At 41.9% G+C, this 23792-nt stretch overlaps 1 protein-coding gene across 7 annotated transcripts in view; it reads right to left on the bottom strand.

Moving 5' to 3' along the window:
• Positions 1–23792, bottom strand: part of PPP1R12B (protein phosphatase 1 regulatory subunit 12B) — a 227209-nt gene that overhangs the window by 138589 nt on the left and 64828 nt on the right. For 4 of the 7 annotated variants that reach the window (XM_055144257.1, XM_055144255.1, XM_055144259.1 and 1 more), the window contains exons 4-9: positions 15263–15422; positions 13357–13501; positions 12257–12331; positions 9205–9284; positions 7647–7786; positions 593–705 (exon numbers count right to left, since the gene is read on the bottom strand). In XM_055144257.1, the coding sequence (XP_055000232.1) occupies positions 593–705; positions 7647–7786; positions 9205–9284; positions 12257–12331; positions 13357–13501; positions 15263–15422 (713 nt within the window). The remainder of the gene's footprint in view (positions 1–592; positions 706–7646; positions 7787–9204; positions 9285–12256; positions 12332–13356; positions 13502–15262; positions 15423–23792) is intronic. The other 3 variants (XM_055144258.1, XM_055144256.1, XM_055144260.1) reach the window with 1 other exon arrangement.

The following is a 23792-nucleotide window of genomic DNA, read 5'->3' as shown; positions in this document are numbered from 1 at the left end:
TGCGAAAACATGTGAGAGGAGGCTGCCTTCAAGCCAGAAGAGCCTTCACCAAGATACGGGTCAGCGAGGCCCATGATCTCGGAGTTCTTATGAAAAACTCATTCTCTATTATTGAAAGATGCCCAAGGAAGTTTGGCGGCTTTTTTGATTCAAGCATCTTTCTATAGTACAGGGATGAAGGTGCTTGGCTTGCATGCAACTAACTCAGGTTTGATCTCTGGCACCGAACATGTTGCCCTGAGCACCAGCAGAAGTGATTCCTGAGCAGAGAGCCAGGATTAATCCCTGAGCACTGCCCAGGGTGGCATAGAACCACCTCCCTCCAAAAAGTATCTTTCGCCTATGCCCACCCAATCTGTGGTATTTTGTTTAGCATCAGAGCAGACTGGGCAAGTGAAAATGTTACTTTATTGTTTTTCAAGTATTTGACCATATATAGTGCTGGGGACTGGGTCAAAACTGGCCACATGCAGGGAAAGTGTCTTACAGCCTGTACTATCGCACAAAACCCCGAAAGTGTTTCTTTCAGGCTTTCATTGTTTGTCTGTGGATCAGGGCACATATAATGTTCAAATGGACTCCAAGTACTCACTCTCCTAGAAGAGGCAGAGAAGGTATTTTGAGCTGGTGTTGATGTCTGCTCTGAAACACTCCTCTTGCTTTCAGAGCTGGAATGGTTGACAGTCGCTTCTGACTTCTTATCTGCTAAGACAAGAGAAGCACAAATATAAATATGAGACTTTTATCTTTATATGTACAGATGCCTTTGCTAAAAAGTTTATTGTCAATCCAGTCCTTAATAACGTCATGTGATGCTTCTACTCAAACTAAGATGACTCTCTACACCCACAGCCATAAGAAAATTAACGCAATGGAATTCTTGTCCTGGTATGCCAGCTTTACCCCTAATTCCTAAATATAGGACTAGAAAATTTTCACATTATATACAATGTGCCCGAAGGCAGAGTGCTGCTGAGACCCTGTGGTGCAGTGCAGGGGGTCTCCAGGGTCATGGCAATCAGTTCTCGGAACCCCCAGGAACCTGCTTATGCAGGGTTCTCTGTGTGGTACCAGGGATCAGCATTAACTACCTTAACCCCTCTACGACCTCTCCAGATCCTCTTGACCACATTCTTTAAATACTATCTGAGTATCTCCAGCCACAAGAAATCGGCCTTGCCAAATGTGACAGACTGTTGTAACTCCCAGTGAACCACACCCTGAGGGGGGTTTGCACATACTGACTCTGGACTTGGCTGTGTGACTTCCTACAGTTTTTTCTTCTTTTTTTTAATTAGTGAATCATAGTGAGGGTACAGTTACAGATTTACATATTTTCGTGCTTATGTTTCAGTCATACAATGCCCGAGAACTCATCCCTTCACCAGTGCCCATTCTCCACCACCGATAATCCCAACATCCCTCCCACCCCCCAATACCATCCCCCCCACCCCACCCTGCCTCTGTGGCAGGGCATTTCCTTTTGTTCTCTCTCTGCTTTTGGGTGTTGTGGTTTGCAATAGGGGTACTGAGTGGCCATTGTGTTTGATCTATAGTCTACTTTGGGCACTCATCTCCCATCCTGAGCAGGTCCTCTAACCACACTTTACTTGGTATTCCCTTCTCTATCTGAGCTGCCTTTTCCCCCAGCATGTGGGATCAGCTTCTAAGCCATAGAGCCAACCTCCTGGTACTTATTTCTACTATTCTTGGGTGTTAGTCTCCTATTCTGTTATTTTATATTCCACAGATGTGTGCAATCTTTCTATGTCTGTCTCTCTCTTTCTGACTCATTTCACTTAGCATGATACTTTCCATGTTGATCCACTTATAAGCAAAGTTCATAACTTTATCTTTTCTAACAGCTGCATAGTATTCCATTGTGAAGATGTACCAAAGTTTCTTTAACCAGTCATCTGTTCTCGGGCACTCGGGTTTTTTCCAGATTCTGGCTACTGTAAACAGTGCTGTGATGAACATATAACAAAGGAAATAAAGGACCTCTACAAAGAAAACTATAAAACACTACTCCATGAAATAAAAGAGGACATGAGGAAATGGAAACATCCCCTGCTCATGGATAGGGAGAATCAACATTGTCAAAATGGCGATACTCCCCAAAGCATTATACAGATTCAACGCAATCCCTATAAGGATACCCATGACATTCTTCAAAGAAATGGATCAAGCAATCCTGAAATTCATATGGAACCACAAACGCCCACGGATAGCTAAAGCAATTCTTGGGAAAAAGACGATGGGAGGCATCACCATCCCCAACCTTAAACTCGTGACTTTCTACAGTTGCTAGAACACTAGCCAATACAATACAAGCTGAGACTAGGAAAAAGCTATGGACTGGGTCTTCCCTAACTATGCTGGAATCCAGCTACCTTGTGGTAACAAGGGGCAAACAGTCCCCTCGCACCAAGCATCCTGCCAAACGTTAGAAATATAAGTAAGATCATCTGTCTTCTAGCTGTCTTACCAACTGACTCAACACACGAGTTTGTTGCTGTATGTGTATTACCCTAAGGAAGGAGAGAGAAGTCAGTTAAGTTGGGCCCTTCCCAATTGCCAACTCACACAACTATAACCTTGTTTTTTGGACCCACTTGATTTTAAGATGACTTATAATGTAGCAAAAGGTCACTAACATACCAAATGTTTTGGTCACTGAATAAAACAAATGGAAAAAAAAAATCTAAGTCAAACTGCTAACATTCACCTCCAAATATAATTAGTAATTGTCACAACATTCATACATCAAAGCTATCATTCTATAAGGTTGTATTGTGTATCTTTAAAAATATGACACCTGTATTTAACAAACATTCGTTCAGCACACATATATCTGGTGAGCACCACTGAGGTTTAAATATGACCCATTTTTCCATTTCTCCAACATGTATCTACTTTCACCTCGCTGGTCAAAGGCCCTTTGGCTAGATATCATGAAAGGCAGAAAGATAAATAAGAGGTGCATCATATTTCAGTGCTTCTGAAGCTTGTGATGAGCAGAGATAAGAAAGAAGCAACACAGAAATGACACTACCACCAAGCAGCATACGTTAATACAAACATGGCTCAAATAGCCGTAAGTGTCAGAGCTAGAAAAGAACTCGTACCTATGACGGTAAAATTTTCTAAAGGAAGCTGATCTGAGCTGGGCCCTGGCACATGGATAAAATCTCCACTGGACTCCAGGCTGCCGGCGCTGCTGCTGATGGCCTCTCTGCTATCTTATCACTAGCTGAAGTCCTGACACCAGAGTCCTCGAAGCAGCAGGAACACGGTGAGATGTGGATATTAGCTGATTCTCCCACTTAATCCTGCTTCGGTTTTCTGATGCAGAAATATACACCCAAGCTTTCCCCACATTCTACCTCTCTGGCCACACCTTCTTTAATGACTTCACTAATTCCACTTACTTCCTGAGTATCTGTGTGCCCCAAGACTCTTTCCTTGTATCTCTTTGCTCTACGATGGGAAATCTCTTCCATGGGACATCTCATCCTTTACAAAGCCTTAGCGTTGACTTCTTAGGCAGAAAATTTCCAAATTTCACTCTTCCTCTGCTGCTCTGAGGAATCCAAGGTCAGGATTTCAGACAAGCCACTACAGACACCTATCAACAGCTATAAAACCTAATTCACCTCAGCCCATACTGTGCCACGGCCATTTCTGAAAAGTGGGAATAACACTATGTATCTCAGAATGGGAATATAAGGATTAAATAAAATGTTTCAGCGTATAGTACAATACAAAGGACTCAACATACAGCACCGTAGCACTGTCATCCCGTTGTTCATCTATTTGCTCGAGTGGGCACCAGTAATGTCTCCATTGTGAGACTTGTTGTTACTGTTGTTGGCATATCGAATACGTCACAGGGAGCTTGCCAGGCTCTGCCATGCAGGTGGGATACTCTTGGTAGCTTGCCAGGCTCTCCAAGAGGGGCGGAGGAATCAAACCCGGGTCGGGCCATGCAAGGTAAACGCCCTTCCCACTGTGCTATCACTCCAGGACTAGAGGGATACATACAGTATTAGTTCAAACTAATACTTTGAATTCAAGGTAAATTTTACTAGTGAACAACATGAACTTCATTTTTCTTTCTCATGTGAAATGTATTTTAGTCACATGTATATGCCTTTCCTATCCCATATTTTCTCTAGAAATACACAACCAAAAGCATTTACTAAATAAAGGGCTTGTCATATGCCAAATATTGTGTTGAGATTTGAGTACAAGGATAAACCTTGGGTTCCCAGCCAAAATGATACCTGTTCCAACAGAGATAAGTATGCAGAACTGGAGAGAGAGAAAATGTGGAGACAACTACCACAGGGTGCGAGAACTGTGAACTGATCCATTATTTTTCAATTTCTTGTACATAAAAATACCTTTAAGAAAGACATCTTTCGGATGGATCTGGAACATTGTATGACTGAAACCCAATCATAACAACTTTGTAACTGTTTATCTCACTCTGATTCAATTTAAAAAAAGAAAGACTTCTTCTATCCAGTAAATTAGATCACATTGCTTCTAGCAGAAATCCATCAACTGAGCATTTGATAGAAATTAATTCTAGAGAGACTCTCCAAACAATAATAGTGAGTTTTGTTGAAATATTGTATGCAATCAAAGTGAAAGTAAAGTGAAATTTATTAGTTACACAGGCGGGGGGGGGGGCTAAGGGTGGGGGGCTAGGGGTGTGGGGGGGTTTGGGGTGTGAGGGGGCGGGGTGGAGCTATACTGGGATTCTTGGTGGTGGAATATGAGCACTGGTGAAGGGATGGGTATTCGAGCATTGTATAACTGAGATTTAAACCTGAAAACTTTGTAACTTTCCACATGGTGACTCAATAAAAAATTTAAAAAAAAATAAATAAATAAAAAAGAAATTAATTCTAAAACACAAAGAAATATTTAAGGACAGGAAAAGTTTCAGACATGTTTGAGGATACAGACTTTATGTATGTGACTTATGTCATTACCTATGGATAGCACTGGAAGGCCAAGCTAGAGCACTTGAGATTTACTCTGAAGGAAAAGACAGAGCAGAGAAGGTGGTCATCAAAGATTTCTGAACAAGGGCGCAGCATGGGAAATAAGGTGCAATGGATAGTTTACACCAGTAGCAATGGGCTTTGTGGAACAAGAGACTCAAAGCATAGGTGCATGTCATAAAGCAATTAAAAGTAGTTCAGGCAGCTCTCTTCAATTCTTCAAAACTTGGTAACTAACAAAGTGATCTGGTGTGCAACAAGTTCAAATATTAATTCCAGACAACAAGTGGAATTAACGAGAAGATTTTTAAAAGAGACATTTCTATATTTTGATAGCTTCACTATGTCAGCATTTCCAGAGCAAACTGTGCATACTTAATCATAGAAATTCAAGTTTCAATGAAAGAATGGTTCCCTCTTGTACTACACACTTAGCTATTGCCTGGGTTCTCTATAGAACCAATGGTATCTAACCCCTTTATGGATACTCAATAACCCTCAGAGATCTAGGCATGAAGAAAGGCAATGTTCTCCTATAACTGAATGAGACCATACCAACAACACCAAACCTCACTAGATATGGGGGAGGGAGAGACACAGAAAGAACTAAATATCTTCCACTAAATATCTTCATTGTATATTGTCAGCCATGATAGAGTTCAGAGAAAAACACAGACTCCATTATGAACATAATGCACTCCCCTCTAACACAATCTTCCAGTTAGAATGTGTCATTTTTTATAGACTCAAATCTAGAGAGAAAATACGCCAGTGAATGCAAGACCAATATTTTAAAGCCTTAATTTATCATGAATTCCCAATTATTCATGAGAAACTGTATTGAACCTCTATTCAGTAAAACCCAGAATTTCTTTTCTCAGTGTTTGTCAAGTAACATATCAAAGTCTATGGGATGCTGTACTGGGGCCACAGCGAGAGCACAGCAGGAAGGGCATTTGCCTTGCACACGGCTGATTGTCCCTGGCACCCTATATGGTCTCCCCAACCCATCAGGAGCGATCTCAGTGCAGAGGTAGGAGTAAGCCCTGAGCACTGCCAAAATATAAAAACCTATGGCATAGTTTATAGTTGGTGTGACCATACTGAATATCTTACTCTCAGACAGTGGGGCAACTATCTTGCCCTGTAATAAATTCAAGGCCCCATATGACGTATATATTAGATGTAGGAACCATAAAAGTTATAGGACTTCAATTCTTCATCTATCTCTGACTCAGTAATAAAAGAAGCTTAGACATAGTAAGAAAGTATTTTTTAAAAAAAGATTTTAGAGATTCTGTTCAAAAAGCAATGCAGATTTTCACCATTTGACTAGAGGTAGCACTGTAGCACTGTCATCCCGTTCTTCATCGATTTGCTCGAGCAGGCACCAGTAACGTCTCCATTGTGAGACTTGTTGTTACTGTTTTTGGCATATCAAATATGCCACAGGTAGCTTGCCAGGCTCTGCTGTGCGGGCAGGATACTCTCAGTAGCTTGCTGGGCTCTCTGAGAGGAAGGGAGGAATCAAATCCGGGTCGGCCTCTGCAAGGCAAACGCCCTACCCACTATTCTACTGCTGTAGAGGTACTTAACCAAAACTGCCTCTGCAGGATCTAACCTCCCTTGACTATTAACACACAGAATTCTGGAGTCTGATCTTTATACCACCTACCTACGACAAGAATTCTTTGGGCGCCTTATCACACAGCAATATAGGAACTAGTGAACACTTTCTAATGATCTCCAAGCTTTTACAGTCAAATTCTCCAGGGGGTTGGTATCTTTGAAAATGAAACTCACTGATATTTCAAGGATACTCGGAAACCTTCTCTGACAAGCAATGATCTCCTCCCTTAACAGAAACAAGGGGGCACGTGCCCACATCTCCTCTTGAGGTGTGTGCTTTCTGTCTTTTTGGTTGGCTGAGGTTTCTGGTTTTGGAGTTTGTTTGTTTGGGACCACATTTAGTAGCTCAGGACATACATCTGGCTCTACACTCAGAGATCACTCCTGGCAGTGCTCAGGAGACTATATGGGGTGCCAAGGAACAAACCCAGGTCGGCCAAATGAAATGCTAAAGCCCCCCCCTCTGTAATGTATATAGCTCGGGCCCAAGAGGTGTATACTTTCTTAGCCTTGCCTTGGCTCTTCGGCCTGCATCTGCCTGAGATGTGGACTTTCTTATATATGTGCATTTTAATATTTCTGCTCTAAAGAAGTCTGCGCTCTCTGTTAAATATATCTGTCTGTCTCTCTGTCTCTGTGTCTGTCTCTTCTCTTCCCAACTACAGCTCTAAATTTCTTTCAAGAAAGAAAGAGAGAGAGAAAGAAAGAGAGAGGGAAAGAAAGAGAGAGAGAGAAAGAAAAGGAAGAAAGAAAGAAAGAAAGAAAGAAAGAAAGAAAGAAAGAAAGAAAGAAAGAAAGAAAGAAAGAAAGAAAGAAAGAAAGAAAGAAAAAAGAGTGAAAAAAGAGGGGGGAGGGAGGGAGGGAGGGAGGGAGGGAGGGAGGGAGGAAGGAAGGAAGGAAGGAAGGAAGGAAGGAAGGAAGGAAGGAAGGAAGGAAGGAAGGAAGGAAGGAAGGAAGGAAGGAAGGAAGGACAGACCACTGCGCTGAACATCTGTGCTTTACCTGCATCCTTCTCAGTTTCTGACTCAGAAGCCTCATCTTCACCTTCTTCTTCCTCAGAGCTGGAGCTGCTGGATTCTTTGTTTTCTTCCTCCGTTTCTTGGGACTTTGGTGTCTCTTCCTCATAGAGCATCTTCTCTTTGCTAAATTAAAGATGATAAAGTACAACTCAGAAATGACAAACCACTTCTTAAGTTCAGTGAGAATGAGGTAAAATACAAATGAATCTAAAGGCATCCATGTAGAACTAACGGTAGAAATATACTCAAGTAAACCTTTACAGAGGCATGTCTCTGTATCTGAGGTTTCTGAAGATTAAGGCTTTAGACTTTAGTATTTATAGCAATCGGCCTGTTCAACACATAAGAAAAAGAATGGGGAGCCGGAGCCATAGCACAGCGGGTAGGGCGTTCGCCTTGCACGCGGCCGACCCGGGTTCGATCCCCGGCATCCCATATGGTCCCCCAAGCACTGCCAGGAGTAATTCCTGAGTGCAAAGCCAGGAGTAACCCCTGAGCATCGCTGGGTGTGACCCAAAAAGCAAAAAAAAAAAAAAAAAGAATGGCTATAAGTCTCATGATGCTAAAGTAAGTATGTTTTCAATCATTTAATAAGTATGAACTGTATTTATTATATATGCCAGAAATCAAGTTAGGTACTAGCACAATGGTAAGGTACAGCGTTGTCCCTTAGGAAAGTTATATTAACTATTAGCTAATTAAGAGCCTCTAAGCTAGCAAGAACTCTAGAGTCTCCAGTGGGGCAGAGCAATCTCTCCCTTTCCCACCCCCACTCACCGGATAGTTCAGGAAGCCCTGGCGGCCACACCCACACCCCCCAGCCACTGTCATGTAAACTCATGGGCTCAGCTCTACAGATCCTCCAGTTTCCACAATACTGACAACCCAGCAGGAGGGCACAAGTGAGATAAGAAAGTAACATAGTGGCCAACTAAGCCCAATAAACTGAAACAAACAGAAGACTCAACTAACAACAAACAGCTTAGTAAACCCTCCCCTGAGGACTTAATGACCCCAAGGTGAGATATAACAATTGCCACAAATTTTCTTTTACTATAGTATTTTTTTTTATATAATTCTATTAGCCATTCAGTTGCAACAAGCAACAGAAAGTAAATGACTTTGTGCCAGCAAAGGGGACAGGTGTGGGAAGTGACTGGGAAAATGGGAACATGGTGGCGGGAAGGTCAGCCCGGTGGGGGGACTGGTGCTGGAACACTGAATGCTCGTAACAACTATATTATGAACCACTTTGTAAACCAGGGCGTTTAAATAAAACAAAAACTAATTTTTAACCCTAAGCTAGGAAAAATAGAAGTGTTGCCATCTCGGTCGATTTCTAAGTTTAAAAACGTGTCCATCTACCCTCGGAATCTCCCCCGCACAGTCTATGCCACCTCCTCACACCTCACGCACTCCCATATGTTTGAAGATCGTTTGGCTAAAACGGGAGTTTCTTTACTATAAATTCCCAGGCTAGATATGTGGCATACACATACACAGCAGAGCTCATCACATCTCTCAAGCCCCAAATATCTTACTTCTTAAAGAGTCCGCTCTGCAGCTTGCTGTTCAGGTCGGATTCAATGAGCTTATTCCGGGTCTCCTTTTCACTTCGAAGCTGAAGAGACAAAAAAAAAAAAAGAACGGGGGGGGGGGTTGGTGTTTGGTAAAAATCAGCAGCAATGAGAAGAACTCAAAATGGTACTGCTGGGGCTGAGGAGGTCACTTGGTGGCCTCCTGGGCCTCAAGGGGACTGAGCAGTAGTCCAGTGGTACGGTGCTTGCCTACACATGGTCAACGGGGCTCCATCCTCCGACACCCCGCCAGGAGTGATCCCTGACCACAGTCCCGGGAGAAATCCCTGAGCACCACACAGTGTGGCCCCAAAACCAAACAAACATAGGCCCCGCCTCACAAAAATGAGGTCCCGAGTTCAATGTGCCACCCACATGTGCTGAGTGGCAGTCGCGCTCTGCTAGCCGGGACCCCAGAGCTGCGACTGCGACTGAGTGTGCAATCTCCCGCCCACCACAGCCAGGGGCAATACAAGCACTGCACCTGAACTGGGGGGCCCAGCCAACACCACACTTCAAGGGTGTGCAAGCCTGGCCAGGAGTTGACTCCCCTGGGACCACGAATGTGAGCACCACAGTGGCCCCCTGCAAGCCTAAGAGCCAGAATGCGTGCAAGTAGCACAATGAAGAGAGTGTGGTCCCTGTAAACATCTCAACTAAAACGTGCAGAACCCCCAGCCACCGAGGCAGCCGAGTGTGTAAGCACCGAGGCCAAGTGAGCATGTGATCCCTGGTCACCACCGTGGCGGGAACCAGCATGAAGGGAAGGCGGGAAAGGGTTCTGTCACTCCAAAGAAGGCAGACAGCACCACTACTGGAAGGGAAGAAGAGAACTGACAAAACCGGAAACCGCAAATGGATTGCCTTAGGAGACAAGGACGAGGAAAAATCCCCATCCCAGGTGAGAGACAAAAACCCTGGTCTTCGAGCTGCAAGGGAAGAGCCGTCCTATCCGGGTGGGGAGACAGTCCAGCGGGGAGGGTGCAGATCTGACATGCGCCTGATCAGGGTTTGAACTCCAGAATCACACGGCTTCCCCAGCAGCATCAAGAAGACCCTGGCACATCACCAGGTGTGGTCGGGTAGTCTCTGGAACGACAGTGTCTGAACACACACCTAGCACGGTAAGGCCCTGAGTCGGCCCCCGGCAGAGTCTGTTGGATCCCAATACCACGGGGTATGGCCCTAAGGGTCCCAAGCACCACTGGCCTATGCACCACAGAACCAGCTCTGTTGCCTATGACCAAGACAGAAACACAGACAGGCACAGTGATAGCTATGGCTATAGATACACACGTATAGGTACATAGTACATATAGTCATAAAAAAAAAACTTTGAAAGAAGCCTTTATGATCCATATATGAATTTAGTTGGCAGTAGGTCTAAAGAAAAAGAAATTAAGAACAGGCAGCAAATGGAAATTGGCCCTTAGAAAAATTTGTCCAGTATTTAGACAAAACTTATTTATAGACCCTAAGCTCAAACTTACGCACTTCCACAGGAGTCTAAAAACCATTTTGGAATTTAAAAACGCAACCCTAACTACGCAAAGTGTTCATCTGCCATTGGGGAGACTGTCACTGCTAAACATAGCACTGATGCCCTATCAGAAAGTTCCAGGGGTTGGTGGTTCCAACTGTTTGTTGAAGAAAACAAAGTGAAGGCAATGTTTGTCTGAGCTCAGAGAGGCGACTTGCCCACTTGAATTGAGGCGTATCTTCACTTTCCCCATCGAGATGTGACGCTGAATATACCCAGGAGGTTAGATATAGATATGGCTGGCTTGTACTCAGTATTGAGCTATATATAGTTCTTATATTCACAACTACTATTTCTCATATTAGTCCTAAAGTTCAGCTCACATGTCCTCAGCACAGTTCATAGTCTGCGCAAATGGAAAACCAAAACTAATGATTTTTCTTAGGAGCTGGAGAGATAGTACAGGGGTAGGGTATTTACCTTGCGTGTGGCTGACCTGGGTTCAATCCCCAGCATCCTATACAGTTCGGAGAGTCCTGCCATGGGAGAGCCCTGAGCACCCATAGCACAGAGCCAGGAGTAAGCCCTGAGCACCACTGGCTGTGACCCAGAAACCAAAACCAACACAGCTAGTGATTTTTGTGGGGGCAACAACATGACAGTACTCAGGGTTCATGCTAGGGATTGAGCCCAGGGCTTCACACATACTACATATGTTCTCTACTACTTGAACCACATCTCAGGCCCAAAGCCAGTTATTTTTTCCTCTCCCACCCTATTCAAATGGGAAACTCTCTAACCCCTAACACAAACTCATTTTTATTCTCCATGTCCAATCTACTTACCCACCTTATAAGTAGAAAACTCAAGTATTTACTGCTTATCTAATAGTGGGGAGTTTTCTCCATTCTTCACTGTGTACATGGGCGCTATGCCTATGTGAGCCTCCTATACATAGCACTAAGAAGAATGGCACTTGCAACCCAACAACAGAAGATTTAGATGAAGGAGGAGGGAGTGGAGGCTAAATTCGGGATGGCTGCTAGATCTGGAATAAGTGTGACTCACCCACTGAGTCCAATTTCAGCGCCAAGTGACAGTTTTAGTTTGTGGGTATGTTTGCTTTTTAAGAAAGTCACATATTCCTTTTTACAATTAATTTACTTTAAATAAAGATGCCCTTTTAGTCAATAAGGTAAAAAAATGTTGTGAGATGTCATTGTTCCTAATTGGGGAAAAAAATAACTGATCTGAATCTATGACATTTTATTTTCTAAAACTCACAGGTAATTATTAGCTTGTTGTCCTTTTAAGCTTTCAGCTGCCTGGAGACTGAAATGAGAAACTTTGAACAAATGACAGTTTCTGGGCTGTTTTCTTCTAGCAGACTATTAGTAGTGCCTAAAAGGAACAATTATCACCTCTGGAATGGAAATATGCCCATTTTAGCCCTCAGCAGATATAATTAAAGCAAGTGATTAAGACACCAGGTGTGGACTGCTACAAACGCTTGCAAAACATCAACTGGCGACTTACCACATCCTGCTTCTTCTGGAGCATCTCCAAGTGTTCTACAAGACCCTCATCAGCAACATCAAATGGTGTTTGGCCCTAGCAGTGAAAAAGGATACCATGACCAAGAGAAAACAGAAGCAGTGATTGATTACCTGACCCTACCAGAGCACTATCAATATTCCACTTAAACTTTTGATCCACACAACACATTTGCTTTCCTAAATGATCTACCCTGCTTTATCACCACAACTTCATCAATTACAAGGAAACATAAACCCGAAAAAAGGCAAAATTTTTATTATATAGTTTTATGCTAGGTAAAATATTATTAAGGAAGTCACAATAACCATGATGGTAATGATGATGGTAACTGAAAGCTCTATTTGTGAGCTCTAAATGAGCTTAATTGCTACGAAAATTCAATAAGGGGTCTGAATTTTCAAAAAGAATTTTCACAAAGAGGTGGGTGGCACATAGGCTCTAAAGATGATGTTACAGGAGTCATCTCCCTATAAGTGAGAGAAAGGTCATCTTCCTTAGGGAGGAAACATCAGCAAAGCCTGGCCCATAATTTAAGAATGTAACCTAAGTTCAGAAGAGATATGAGGCAGATTAAGATCACTGGTCTCTGTGTTTCCATTTTCTGGCAAAAAGTCATGCCTGAGGATTCCTGGAAATCAGCAGATGTATATAGTAAATGTATGTGAAAGAGCTTCTGAGTGGCTTGACTGAGGTTGACTACCACTATCTTCACAGGAAAGAAACTGTCATTTTTAAATTACTAGCAGTGATGAGTTCTGCTATTGAAAGTTCTTGATTTAAAGTACATCAGGTAAAATATTTTGTATTTTACCATAAACACAGACATCTTAGGCTTCCCTAGTGTTCATTTTTCCAAAGGCAAATTTTTTTCTAGCTGGTTTAAGGGGCTTCAACATGAATGAAATCAGGAAGGTGATGACAGTGCAGTCTACTTGACATAGCAAACATCTCTGTCTGGGCCATGAGCAGAGTCGTTTCCCCTGGCAGCTGTTGCCTTGCCAAGCAACAGAGTTAAGCCTCTTCTTCTACACACTCAGCCACCAAACTCAGCGTCCCTTAAGAGGGCCGGGCTTACTAACCAGCTTGTTTCTGATGTCCATGTCACAGAGTGCTTCTGCAAGGATGGAGCAAGCCTCTTTCACGCCCCAGTGTGCAGCAGCATGGAGGGGGGTCCAGCCATCAAGATCCTGAACATTGAGTTCATACCCAGCCTGAATCAGAAGTCTAGGGGGAAAGCCACAAACAAGACCCTTACTTCCTCTGCATTACTGCTACCTGCCAAGTACATGATCACCCAATAAAGTCAGATTTGGGACCTGCACCACAAGGGTCCTAAGGTGATTTCTGACCTCTAGTGCACAGCTCAGTTTTAGTTATTACATGGAAAGCCAATTACACTCAATACCACACGACCACATGGTATCTATAGGAATACGCATGTTACACCACACAAGAAGGGGTAAGGAAAGATGTCTAAGATTAGTCAAAGGCTAATTGAGTTATCTGAATCAAAGAACTCTGTTACAAAGTGTGCTTTCCATTTTCCAGTGTAAGGAGAAAATAATATATAAAATAACTCGGTTTTCTTCCAGTATTTTACTTAAAAGCTTTCTGATCTGGTTTCTCTAGAAAATCATCTACTTCATGTAGACTTTTATATGTCCAACTCTTTAAAACCATCTGTAGGGAATTTATGTAACCAATAAAGCTATGGTCTTACTGTGTTTTGCATGAAGAATGAAGTGTATGCCCTCCGCTGGCCCCCTGCCCCTGACATTGCCACCCCCACCCCACACCCCAGCCTAGGGCCTCCCTACGGCACTGGGCTGGATCAATTTCCATGGGTTTCCATGACATCTTCCAAGAAGTGAAGAGAGTATGAATGTCACACAGGCAGAAATAGAACAGCACATGCTGTCATACCTACTAGGTAGACTATAAAGCACTGAAAGGGTCTAGCAACAACTAAACATAAAGTGCTTTTAAGGACCCATGCACTGGTGGAGGGCCCACCAACATTAGGTAGCAAGACCTACAGAAACCATGTTTGGAGGTGGGGAGACAGATCAAAAAGCTTACACTGCATGCTTCGGATACTGGAATCTCCCAGGCTTGATCCCAAGCACTGCATGGTTCCCTAAGCACCACCCAGAGTGGCCACCCAACACTACCCACCCACCCCCGCCACTGCGGGGTATGATCCCCCACGCAAAAATAAAACAGAAAAAAGCAAACATAATTTGTGTTGAATTATGAATGTAATCAAGGTAAAGAGAAAATGAAGTGAAATTCATTAGTTATACAGTAGGGGGTAGGGGGTGGGGGCGGGGGGTATACTGGGGTTTTTGGTGGTGGAATATGGGCACTGGTGAAGGGATGGGTGTATGAATATTGTATAACTGAGACATAAACCTGAGAACTTTGTAACTTTCCACATGGTGATTTAATAAAAAGTTTAAAAATAAAATAAAAAAAATATAAAGAAAAAAAAGAAAAAAGCAAATATAAATCATGGACAACCATAAGGATAAAAACAAAAGAGATCGAGATTAGAATAATATCCTATTATCTGCCCTACTTAGCTAGGCCCTGTACACTCAAGATCTACACAATTCAAAAAGTCCAAAGATACTATGTGCAAAGAAGATGAAAGTGACCACAAGTTTGCCCTGCACTCTACGTCACCAGGAGAGACTGCAGGGCTACTCATGATCATCACAGAGCCGGAAGGCTTGAGTGCCATCAGCTTCTAGGTCAGTCTATCTCAACTCTGTTGTAGATCATAAATGTCACTGAGAGTTTGTACAAGGGAGAGAAGCCATCCATGGATGAATACTAGCAAAGGGTGAGAAAAGACTATACAGAACCAGAGAAGAAACCAACAATAAGAAACATGCCATAGCTGGAAATTTAATTCAACCCCCAATTCATCTTTTTTCCCCAACCCAATCAACCAAACTCCTGATTGATGTAAATGGACAATACCTGAGGACCTCAGAGTAGCCCTTGGCAGCAGCCACATGGAGGGCTGTGGCCCCTGAGCGCGCCTGCCTGACATCCTCTATTTTCCCACTGTTGAGCCACTGGCGGGCATCTTGCAACATCTGTTGTTCTTCTTCTTTTCTTGACTGCTCCAGATCAACTCCTACGGGAGCCAGATACCAGAGAGGCAGCATTACTAAAGGTCCATTTATATCTGACAGTATATTTTCCTTAGATTCAAAACATAAAAATAGTCGCAAACAACAGATTAGTCATCACACCGGATAGTCATCAACTACACTCCTCATTTAGAAGAGCAATGATATTTCTATCCATATTAATAATCTTACCAGTGTTAAATATTATGTGACGGCAGATCCATTAACGAAACATACCTAACATTGTTTTCAATAGAATACAGAGACCAAAGATGATTTTTTTTATGTTATGTGTTTTAAAATATTCATTTTGAAGGTTTTTTTTTAATATATCATATATCATTTTCATTTACCTTTGGAGGTAAATAAGATAGGCATTACTATCCTCACTGAATGGATGAGAAAAAAATACAGGAAGGTTAAAAATCATGCTCAAGATCACAAAAAAAAAATTAGTTCTGGTTACCAGAACTCTGATATTCTAGGTCTCTTTCTGTTTTTCCTTTGGGGGAGAGGGCAGTGATGCTCAATGGTTACTCCTGGCTCTGCACTCAGAAATTACTCCTGGTGGTGCCTGGGGAACCATTTGGGATGCCGGGGATCGAACCTGAGTCAGCCATACGCAAGGCAAACACCTTACCCGCTGTACTATGACTCTGAGCCGTCTTTCCATCTCTCTTTTCAACTCGCTTTATGATAGACTGCTATCAAAACCTTGCATAAACTAAAAAAAAAAACCTCTAAGTGATTTAAGTGAATTTTAATGGAAACACTGATTTGCAGCTAAATAATCTACAGCAGGTGAGGAGATGGTGTGTAGTTAAAATTTTCAAAGGAATGTAGATACTTTCTCTTTAAAGCACTATAGGGAAGGAAAGAAGACGAGGGAGGATACTGACAACATCAACCAACTACAGATCCCGGGTACAGAGAACAAAACGAAAGCACCAGGTGGAGGTGCCGGGCGGAGCAGGGCAGGAGGCGACTCGGGGGCACGGGTGGGGGCTAGTGACACTCTAGTGGCTGTGAGGTGAGGTGTGTACACCAAGAACACACACACCAACATTACTATAAACACGTAACCTAAACTATAGTTTAAAAATAGAAACAGAAGGAAACAAAACACTAAGGGGAATAAGCTTGAAGAGGAAAATCACCAAAATTTTTATTTCTCTCCAAGAGAATTTGACTCATTTTAATAAGATTTATTTAATATACATACACTGTCATCTATAACAGATAATACTTCTTTATTATTTATATTTATTATTGTATACATACTTTATTATTATATAAAAACAAATCGTTTTATTTTAGATATTTCTGAAACACTTCCAGTGTTAGTTAAATTCCATTAAGTCCATAAAAAATATTTTTCCAGATGCTAGGAATCACCGGTGAGGATGCCTGATACATTTACAACAGCAGATGATTTGGGAAATGTTTTAGACTGTTTTCTTCACATTTAATTTTTAAAACAAAACAGCAAAACAATTCTGGGGACGAGGAAGGTGGCTCCCAGTAGGAGGCAGAGTGTATGCTTTGCATGCGGGAGTTCCGGGTTTGATCCCGGCACCTGCATGATCCCGGAGCACCGCTGGATGCAATGCTGAGCACTAAAGAGAAAGCTGACCCCAAGCACCAGCAGCTGAAATCTAAAAAGAACAACAGTAACAACAACTCTTAAAAATACTCTCAAACTGTCGCTATTTTGGAAAACAGGTTCTACGAGCTTTCAATGACTATTATGAACCCAATGATTAAAACAGAGCTCTAAAAAAATCATGTGTGGCAACGAGGCATCAAGGTCAAGCCCACGGGGCTGGAGAGAGCGCACAAGGGTGTCTGCCTTGCGTGTGGCTGACCTGGATTAGATTCCTGGCACCCTGTATCGCTCCGGAGCCCCACTAGAAGTGGTCAGGAGACAACAAACAAACAAACAAATCAAGAGCACATGAGTATGGTTGCGGAGAGTGAGGGGCTGGAACACTATGCACGACACCCTGTCCTAAGGACACTATTATAAATCAAGGAGATTTAAAATGAAAAATGAGGAAAGTGACTACTCATTAAGCAGGGACTTTGTCCACATTACTTTATCCCTGGTGACTGCACACGATGGGTCAACAACGAATATTTGCTTGACATGAAAATAAAGATCATTGCAAGTTCTTGAGAACTTAACATCCTATAAATCAATTTCTTAGTAAATATTCTTAATTTTGTTGTTGTTGCTTTGGGGCCACACCCAAAGATGCTCAGGGGCAACTCCTGGCTCGGTGCTCAGGAACCACTTCTGGCGATGCTCAGAGGACCATATAGGGTGCCGGCGATCGAACCTGGATCATCCACATGCAAGACAAGTGCCCTCCTTGCTGTAATATCACTTGGGCCCCCATAAATAAATATTTTTTAAATAAGAATGATAAAAATCCTAGAGTCTATGAGAAATATGATTGGTCTGTGGCTGTAACCCTTATGTCATGTGTTGAGAACAACTGAAATACATGACGTCAAGGTGGGGGGTGGCAGAAGAGAAGTGGCTGAAAGGGGGGCCCGAGACAATAATGGCGGGAACAGGAGACTCTGGTGGAGGGCGGAGGGTTAGAACACTGTACACATTAACAGGACTGCAAATTTGGTGACTAAATTTTTTTTTTTAATTGAAAGAGATCAGAAATGTCAATACTACTGGCAACATGTTACCTATACTACGATAATAATTTTTTAAACACTGCCCCCACCCATCCTCGAAATGAAAGCACCCTAGAGAAATTCCAAAGACTCCTTCCTGCAGCCTACAGTGCTCCACCATCTGTGCCAATGAGAAGGAGTGGAGGTGGGGCGTTCCCCGTGAGATGGAACAACAGAGTGTCTCCAGAACATGCATACCTGTTCCAGGGGTTTTATATTCCTTGGAAGGCTTTATGAGGCAAAATATATATAATCATACATAATTAAGTATAATAGATTTTACCTTGTTATGTCAATATATGTAAAATATCGTTATAGATTCTTACATATTTAATATTTACATAGATCCGCATTTAGATTAGCTACAAACTAATAGTTATACTGTTTTCCTCTCTTAGCTATTGTAAATTATGCTACAGTTGAGATTCTGATTTCTTTCCATTTGGATTTTTTTTTTTTTTTTTGCTTTTTGGGTCACACCCAGCAATGCTCAGGGGTTACTCCTGGCTTTGCACTCAGGAATTACTCCTGGCGATGCTTGGGGGACCACATGGGATGCCGGGGATCGAACCCGGGTCGGCCGCGCGCAAGGCAAACGCCCTACCCGCTGTGCTATCGCTCCGGCCCCTCCATTTGGATTTTATGCCCAGAAGTTGAACAGCTAGATCATTTTGCAGTTCTGTAATTTTGGGAGGAATCTCTAGATTGTCTTCAATAGTGGCTATACCATTTATAATCCGAACATCAGACAAAGGCTCCCTTATCTCTACATCTTTTTTTTTTTTTGCTTTTTTTTTTGGGTCACACCTGGCGATGCACAGGGGTTACTCCTGGCTCTGCACTCAGGAATTACCCCTGGCTGTGCTCAGGGGACCATATGGGATGCTGGAATTTGAACCCGGGTCGGCCGCGTGCAAGGCAAACGCCCTACCCGCTGTGCTATCGCTCCAGCCCCAACATCTTTACAATAAACATATTCCTTCTTTTTGGCACATGAGCAGTCAACAAATGTGAACTCAATGTTGGTTTTGATTTGCATCTGCCTGATGATTAAATAAGTTATACATCTCTCCCTGTATCATGTGGTCATTTATATCAGAGAAACATCTGTTTAGTTAGTTCCTCTGCATCTCTTCTCTCTCGAAAAGTATTTTTTTTCCCCAAAAGCGGTTTACTTCTAGTTGCCATTGGGAAGCCAGTAATTATTTTGAGAAGCCACTGGAGAAGGGCTGGGATATCTTTGAAATATCTCAAGGTAGTTTTTGAAAACAAAGCCCAAAACTTTGTTTTTGAATAAGCAAATTCAAAGTGAATAAGCAGACTCTAACTGTATTTGAGGGAAATTTTGCAGTGGCAATTTCAGTATGATAGTAATAACCCCACTTATGAATCTCTTCCCATTTTTTAATTAGCTCCTTTTATGCTCTATTTTAGAAACTGACCCCTAACTAGATATATGTTCTGAAAATTTACCTTCTCCTTTCAGTAGGATGCCTTTTCAGTTTGTGTAGTTTCTTCTGCTCTGTAGTTTCAGAGCTTCGTGTATTTTCTTGTTTTCGTTTTTGTGGTTGTGCTTTTAGTGTCACATACAAAAGGTCTATGCTGAGATCAGTCACGCAGCCTGTCCCCAATGGGTTCTCTGAGGAGTTTCTCAGTTCAAGCTTTACGCCTAAGTCTTTTTTTTTTTCTTTTTGGGTCACACCTGGCGATGCACAGGGGTTACTCCTGGCTCATGCACTCAGGAATCACCCCTGGCAGTGCTCAGGGGACCATATGGGATGCTGGGGATCGAACCCAGGTCGGCCGCATGCAAGGCAAACGCCCTACCTGCTGTGCTATCGCTCCAGCCCCAAGCTTTATGTCTGAGTCTTTATTTCATTTTAAGTTCGTTTCTGCCAGTGCCCTGCTACTTTAATTAGTAAAATCTGTAATCAAAAATGTGATGTCTCTAGATTTGTTCTTGCTCAGGACTGTTTTGGCTATTTTCAGGGTACTTTGTGGTTCTATACAAGTTTTAGAATTGGCTTTTCCTACCTCAGAGAGAACTGCACTGACTAACGTACATTTAACAAGAGTATTCTGATCCATGAAGACAGAGTACCTTACTTGTATTTGTCTCCTTAAAATTCTCTTTTTAGGAGGCAGGGTGGGGGGATGGGGTGGGGGTGGTGAGAGGGATACTGGGATCATTGGTGGAGGTGAATGGGCACTGGTGGAGGGATGGGTAATCGATCACTGTATGAGTGAAATGCAAACATAAAAGTTCATAAGTTTGTAACTATACATCACAGTGACTAATAAAAAACAAAAAAAAATTTAAAAAATTCTCTTTTTAGGGCTGGAGATATAGCGGGGAAGACCTTTGCCTTGCAAGAAGCCCACCCTGGTTCAATTCCTGGAACCACAGGTGGTTTCCTGAATCCCCAATCATCACTCCTGAGCACAGAGACAGGACAGCCCCAGAGGAACTCCAGATGTGACAACCTCTCCCCAAAATTCTTATATCAAAGCTTAGAGTTTTCACTTTATGCGTCTTTCACCTTCTTGGTTAAATTTATTCCTACATGCTTACTGGTTTCGATGTTATTGATTATGTAATTCTTTATATTTCTTGTGCAGACCATTTGTCAGCGTATAAAAATACAATTGACTACAGTCTATAAGTAGAGAGATTGCAGGCACAATTCCAAACCACTGCAATCAAATGAAATTGCAATAATGCAAGTCATACTAATTTTTTGCTTTCTCAAAACATAAAAGTTATATTTGTACTATACCAAAGTCTATTAAGTATGTGATAGTCTATGTCTAAAAATGTATGACTTAACAAATAATTTTAAATATTTTAATTTTAATCAAAAATATTTTACTGCTAGGGCTGGAGCCATAGCACAGCGGGTAGGGCGTTTGCCTTGCAAGCGGGCGACCCGGGTTCGATTCCTAGCATCCCATATGGTCCCCTGAGCACCACCAGGGGTGATTCCTGAGTGCAGAGCCAGGAGTAACCCCTGTGCATCGCCAGGTGTGACCCAAAAAGCAAAATAATAATAATAATAATATTTTACTGCTAAAGGAAACACAAACCATCACCTGAGCCTTCAGCTAGCCAGAATCTTTTGCTGGTGAAGGATGCTGTTCCGAGGCTGAGGGTTGCTGACTGACAAGGGTGGTGGTGGTTGAAAGCTGGAGTTGGCCATGATCAAGTTTGCTGCATTAGCCGACTCTTCCTTTCTCTGTAGTACTGCATTTACCCAGAGGAGAACTTCTTTCAAACGGAAGTCAATCCTCTCCACCCTGCTACTGCTTCATCCACCAAGTTTATGTGACTTTTTCCCTGCTGTTACTGCCAGTGTTCACAGCGTCTCCAGCAGAAACAGATGTCACCTCAGGAAACTGCTCTCTGTGCTCATCCTTGAGAAGCAAGTACTCACATGCTATTTTACTAAGATATTACAGCAACTAGACTCATCTTCCTCGGGTTTCCCTTTTAGTCCTCTTGCTACTTCCACATGTGTGGGTACCTCCTCCAAGAAAGTCTCTAACCCCTCAAAGTCATTCTGGAGGGTTGTTATCAACTTCTAACTCCCTTTAATATTGATGTTTTTGTTTTGTTTTGTGCTCAGGGCTTACTCCTGGTTCTGTGCTCAAAATCACGGCCGGCAGTGCTTGAGGGACCACATGCAGTCCAATGCTGAATATAACTGTTAATAGTAGGTAACTTTGTTGTGTTCCTGATCTTAGAGAAAAGCGTTTTCATCTTTCAGCACTGAGCAAAATGTTATCTGTTGGCCTGTCCAATTTGATTTCATTATGTTGAGGCTGTTTTAATCCAACTTGTTATTAACTATTTTCATGAAAATATGTTCTGTATAGTCAAATACTTTTTCTGCATCCCAAGATCTCATGATTTTTCCCTTTCAGTCTAATGATGTGGTGTGTCACATGTATTGATTTTAACCCATCCTTGCCTCCCACACATAAATCCTATTTTATCATGATAAAATGATCCTTTTTTAATCTACTAGAAAATATGGCTTGCTGATATTTTGCTGATAAGTTTCGTGTCTATAGTCATCAGAACTATTAGCCTGTAGCTTTGTTTTCTTATAGAATTTTTATCTTGCTTGATATCAAGGAAATGCTTGACTCATAAAATGAGCTAAGGAATATTTTCTCTTCTTTAATTTTTTTGGGATGCATCTGAGAAGGATTGTTGTTAATTCATCTTTAAATATTTTGTAGAGGGGCCAGAGACAGAGCTCAGTGGATTGAGTGTACAGTTTGGAAGATGTGGGTTTGATTCTCACCCCTTGTTCCTCCAACGCTGTTAAGAAATAACTCCCAAACACAGAGCTGGGAGTAGCCCCTGAACACCATGGGATACAGACCCCCCAAAAAAACAAAATAAAAAAAAACTTGGTAGAGTTTCCCAGTGAAACCATCAGGTCCTGGACTTTTCTCGACAGACAACTGATTCAATCTCCTAACTTTTTATCAGTTTCCTCAGATCTTTAATTCCTTCCTGATTCAACATTGGTAGGTTGCATATTTCTGGGAACTGATCCATTTTTCCTAGATTATATAACTTGTTGGCATTATTCACGATAGTTCCTTATGGTTCATTTCTGTGTCATCAGTTATAAACTCTCCTCCTTCAAATCTCATTTTATTTATTTGAACTGTATTTGAATCTTGGGTTATTCTTATTCTGACTAAAGATACATCAATATGCATATCTTTTTTATTTACTTATAGTTTGGTTTTTGGGCCACACCTTCTGATGCTCAGGGGTAACTTCTGGCTCTGCATGCAGGAATCACTCCTGGCGGTGCATAAGGGACTATATGGGATGCCAGGGGTCCAACCCAGGTCGGCCACTGCAAGGCAAGTGCTCTACTCACTGTACTATCTCTCCATCCTTGTGCATCTTTTTAGAAAAGGTATTATCTTCTATAGTTTACTAGGATTGAGGTGGGTAAGAGTTTCGATTATCTCTCCTCTACTCTTTGTTTCTTTCCTTTTGGTAACTTTGGACTTAGTTTGGTTTCATTTTTCTAGTTCCTTGTGTTATAAAGTTTTTAATTTAAGATAACTCTTTTTCTTTTTGTTTGTTTTGGGGTCACATGCAGCAGTACTCAGGAGCTAATCCAGGTTTGGTGTCACTCCTGAAGATATTCAGGGGACTATGCAGGTCTCAGGGATAAAACCAGATCCCCTGCATTTAATGCTCTAGCCAGCTGAGCTACCTCTCTGACTCCATTCTTTTTCCTTAACATAAGTATTTTGGGTATAAAAATTGTCTCTTGGGACTTTTTTATTGTGACCCATTAGTTTTAGTAAGCTATTCTTCATTTTCATTTGTTTTAAGATTCTTTAAATTTCTTTTGACCCAAATTGGTTATTCTACACTATATTGTTTGGTTATTCTACACTATGTTGTTTAATTTCACATTATTTGTTACAAAATTCTAGTTTCATATAACTGTGGTCAGGAAAGATACATGGCATAATTTTAATCTTTGTATGTTTTATAAAATTTGTTTTTGTTCCATAAAATTCAATCTAGCATCTACAATTTTTCATGAACACTCCAGTGTGAATTCTACTGTTACTGGACAAATTGATCTACAAATGTATAACAGGTCTGTCTGCTCTAAAGTAGTTTTCTTATTAATTTTTTA

This window comes from Sorex araneus, chromosome 7 (genome assembly GCF_027595985.1).
Source record: "Sorex araneus isolate mSorAra2 chromosome 7, mSorAra2.pri, whole genome shotgun sequence".
NCBI classification, from domain to species: domain Eukaryota; kingdom Metazoa; phylum Chordata; class Mammalia; order Eulipotyphla; family Soricidae; genus Sorex; species Sorex araneus.
The sequence above is the reverse complement of the archived record's forward strand: the minus strand, read 5'-3'. Positions and strand labels throughout refer to the sequence as shown.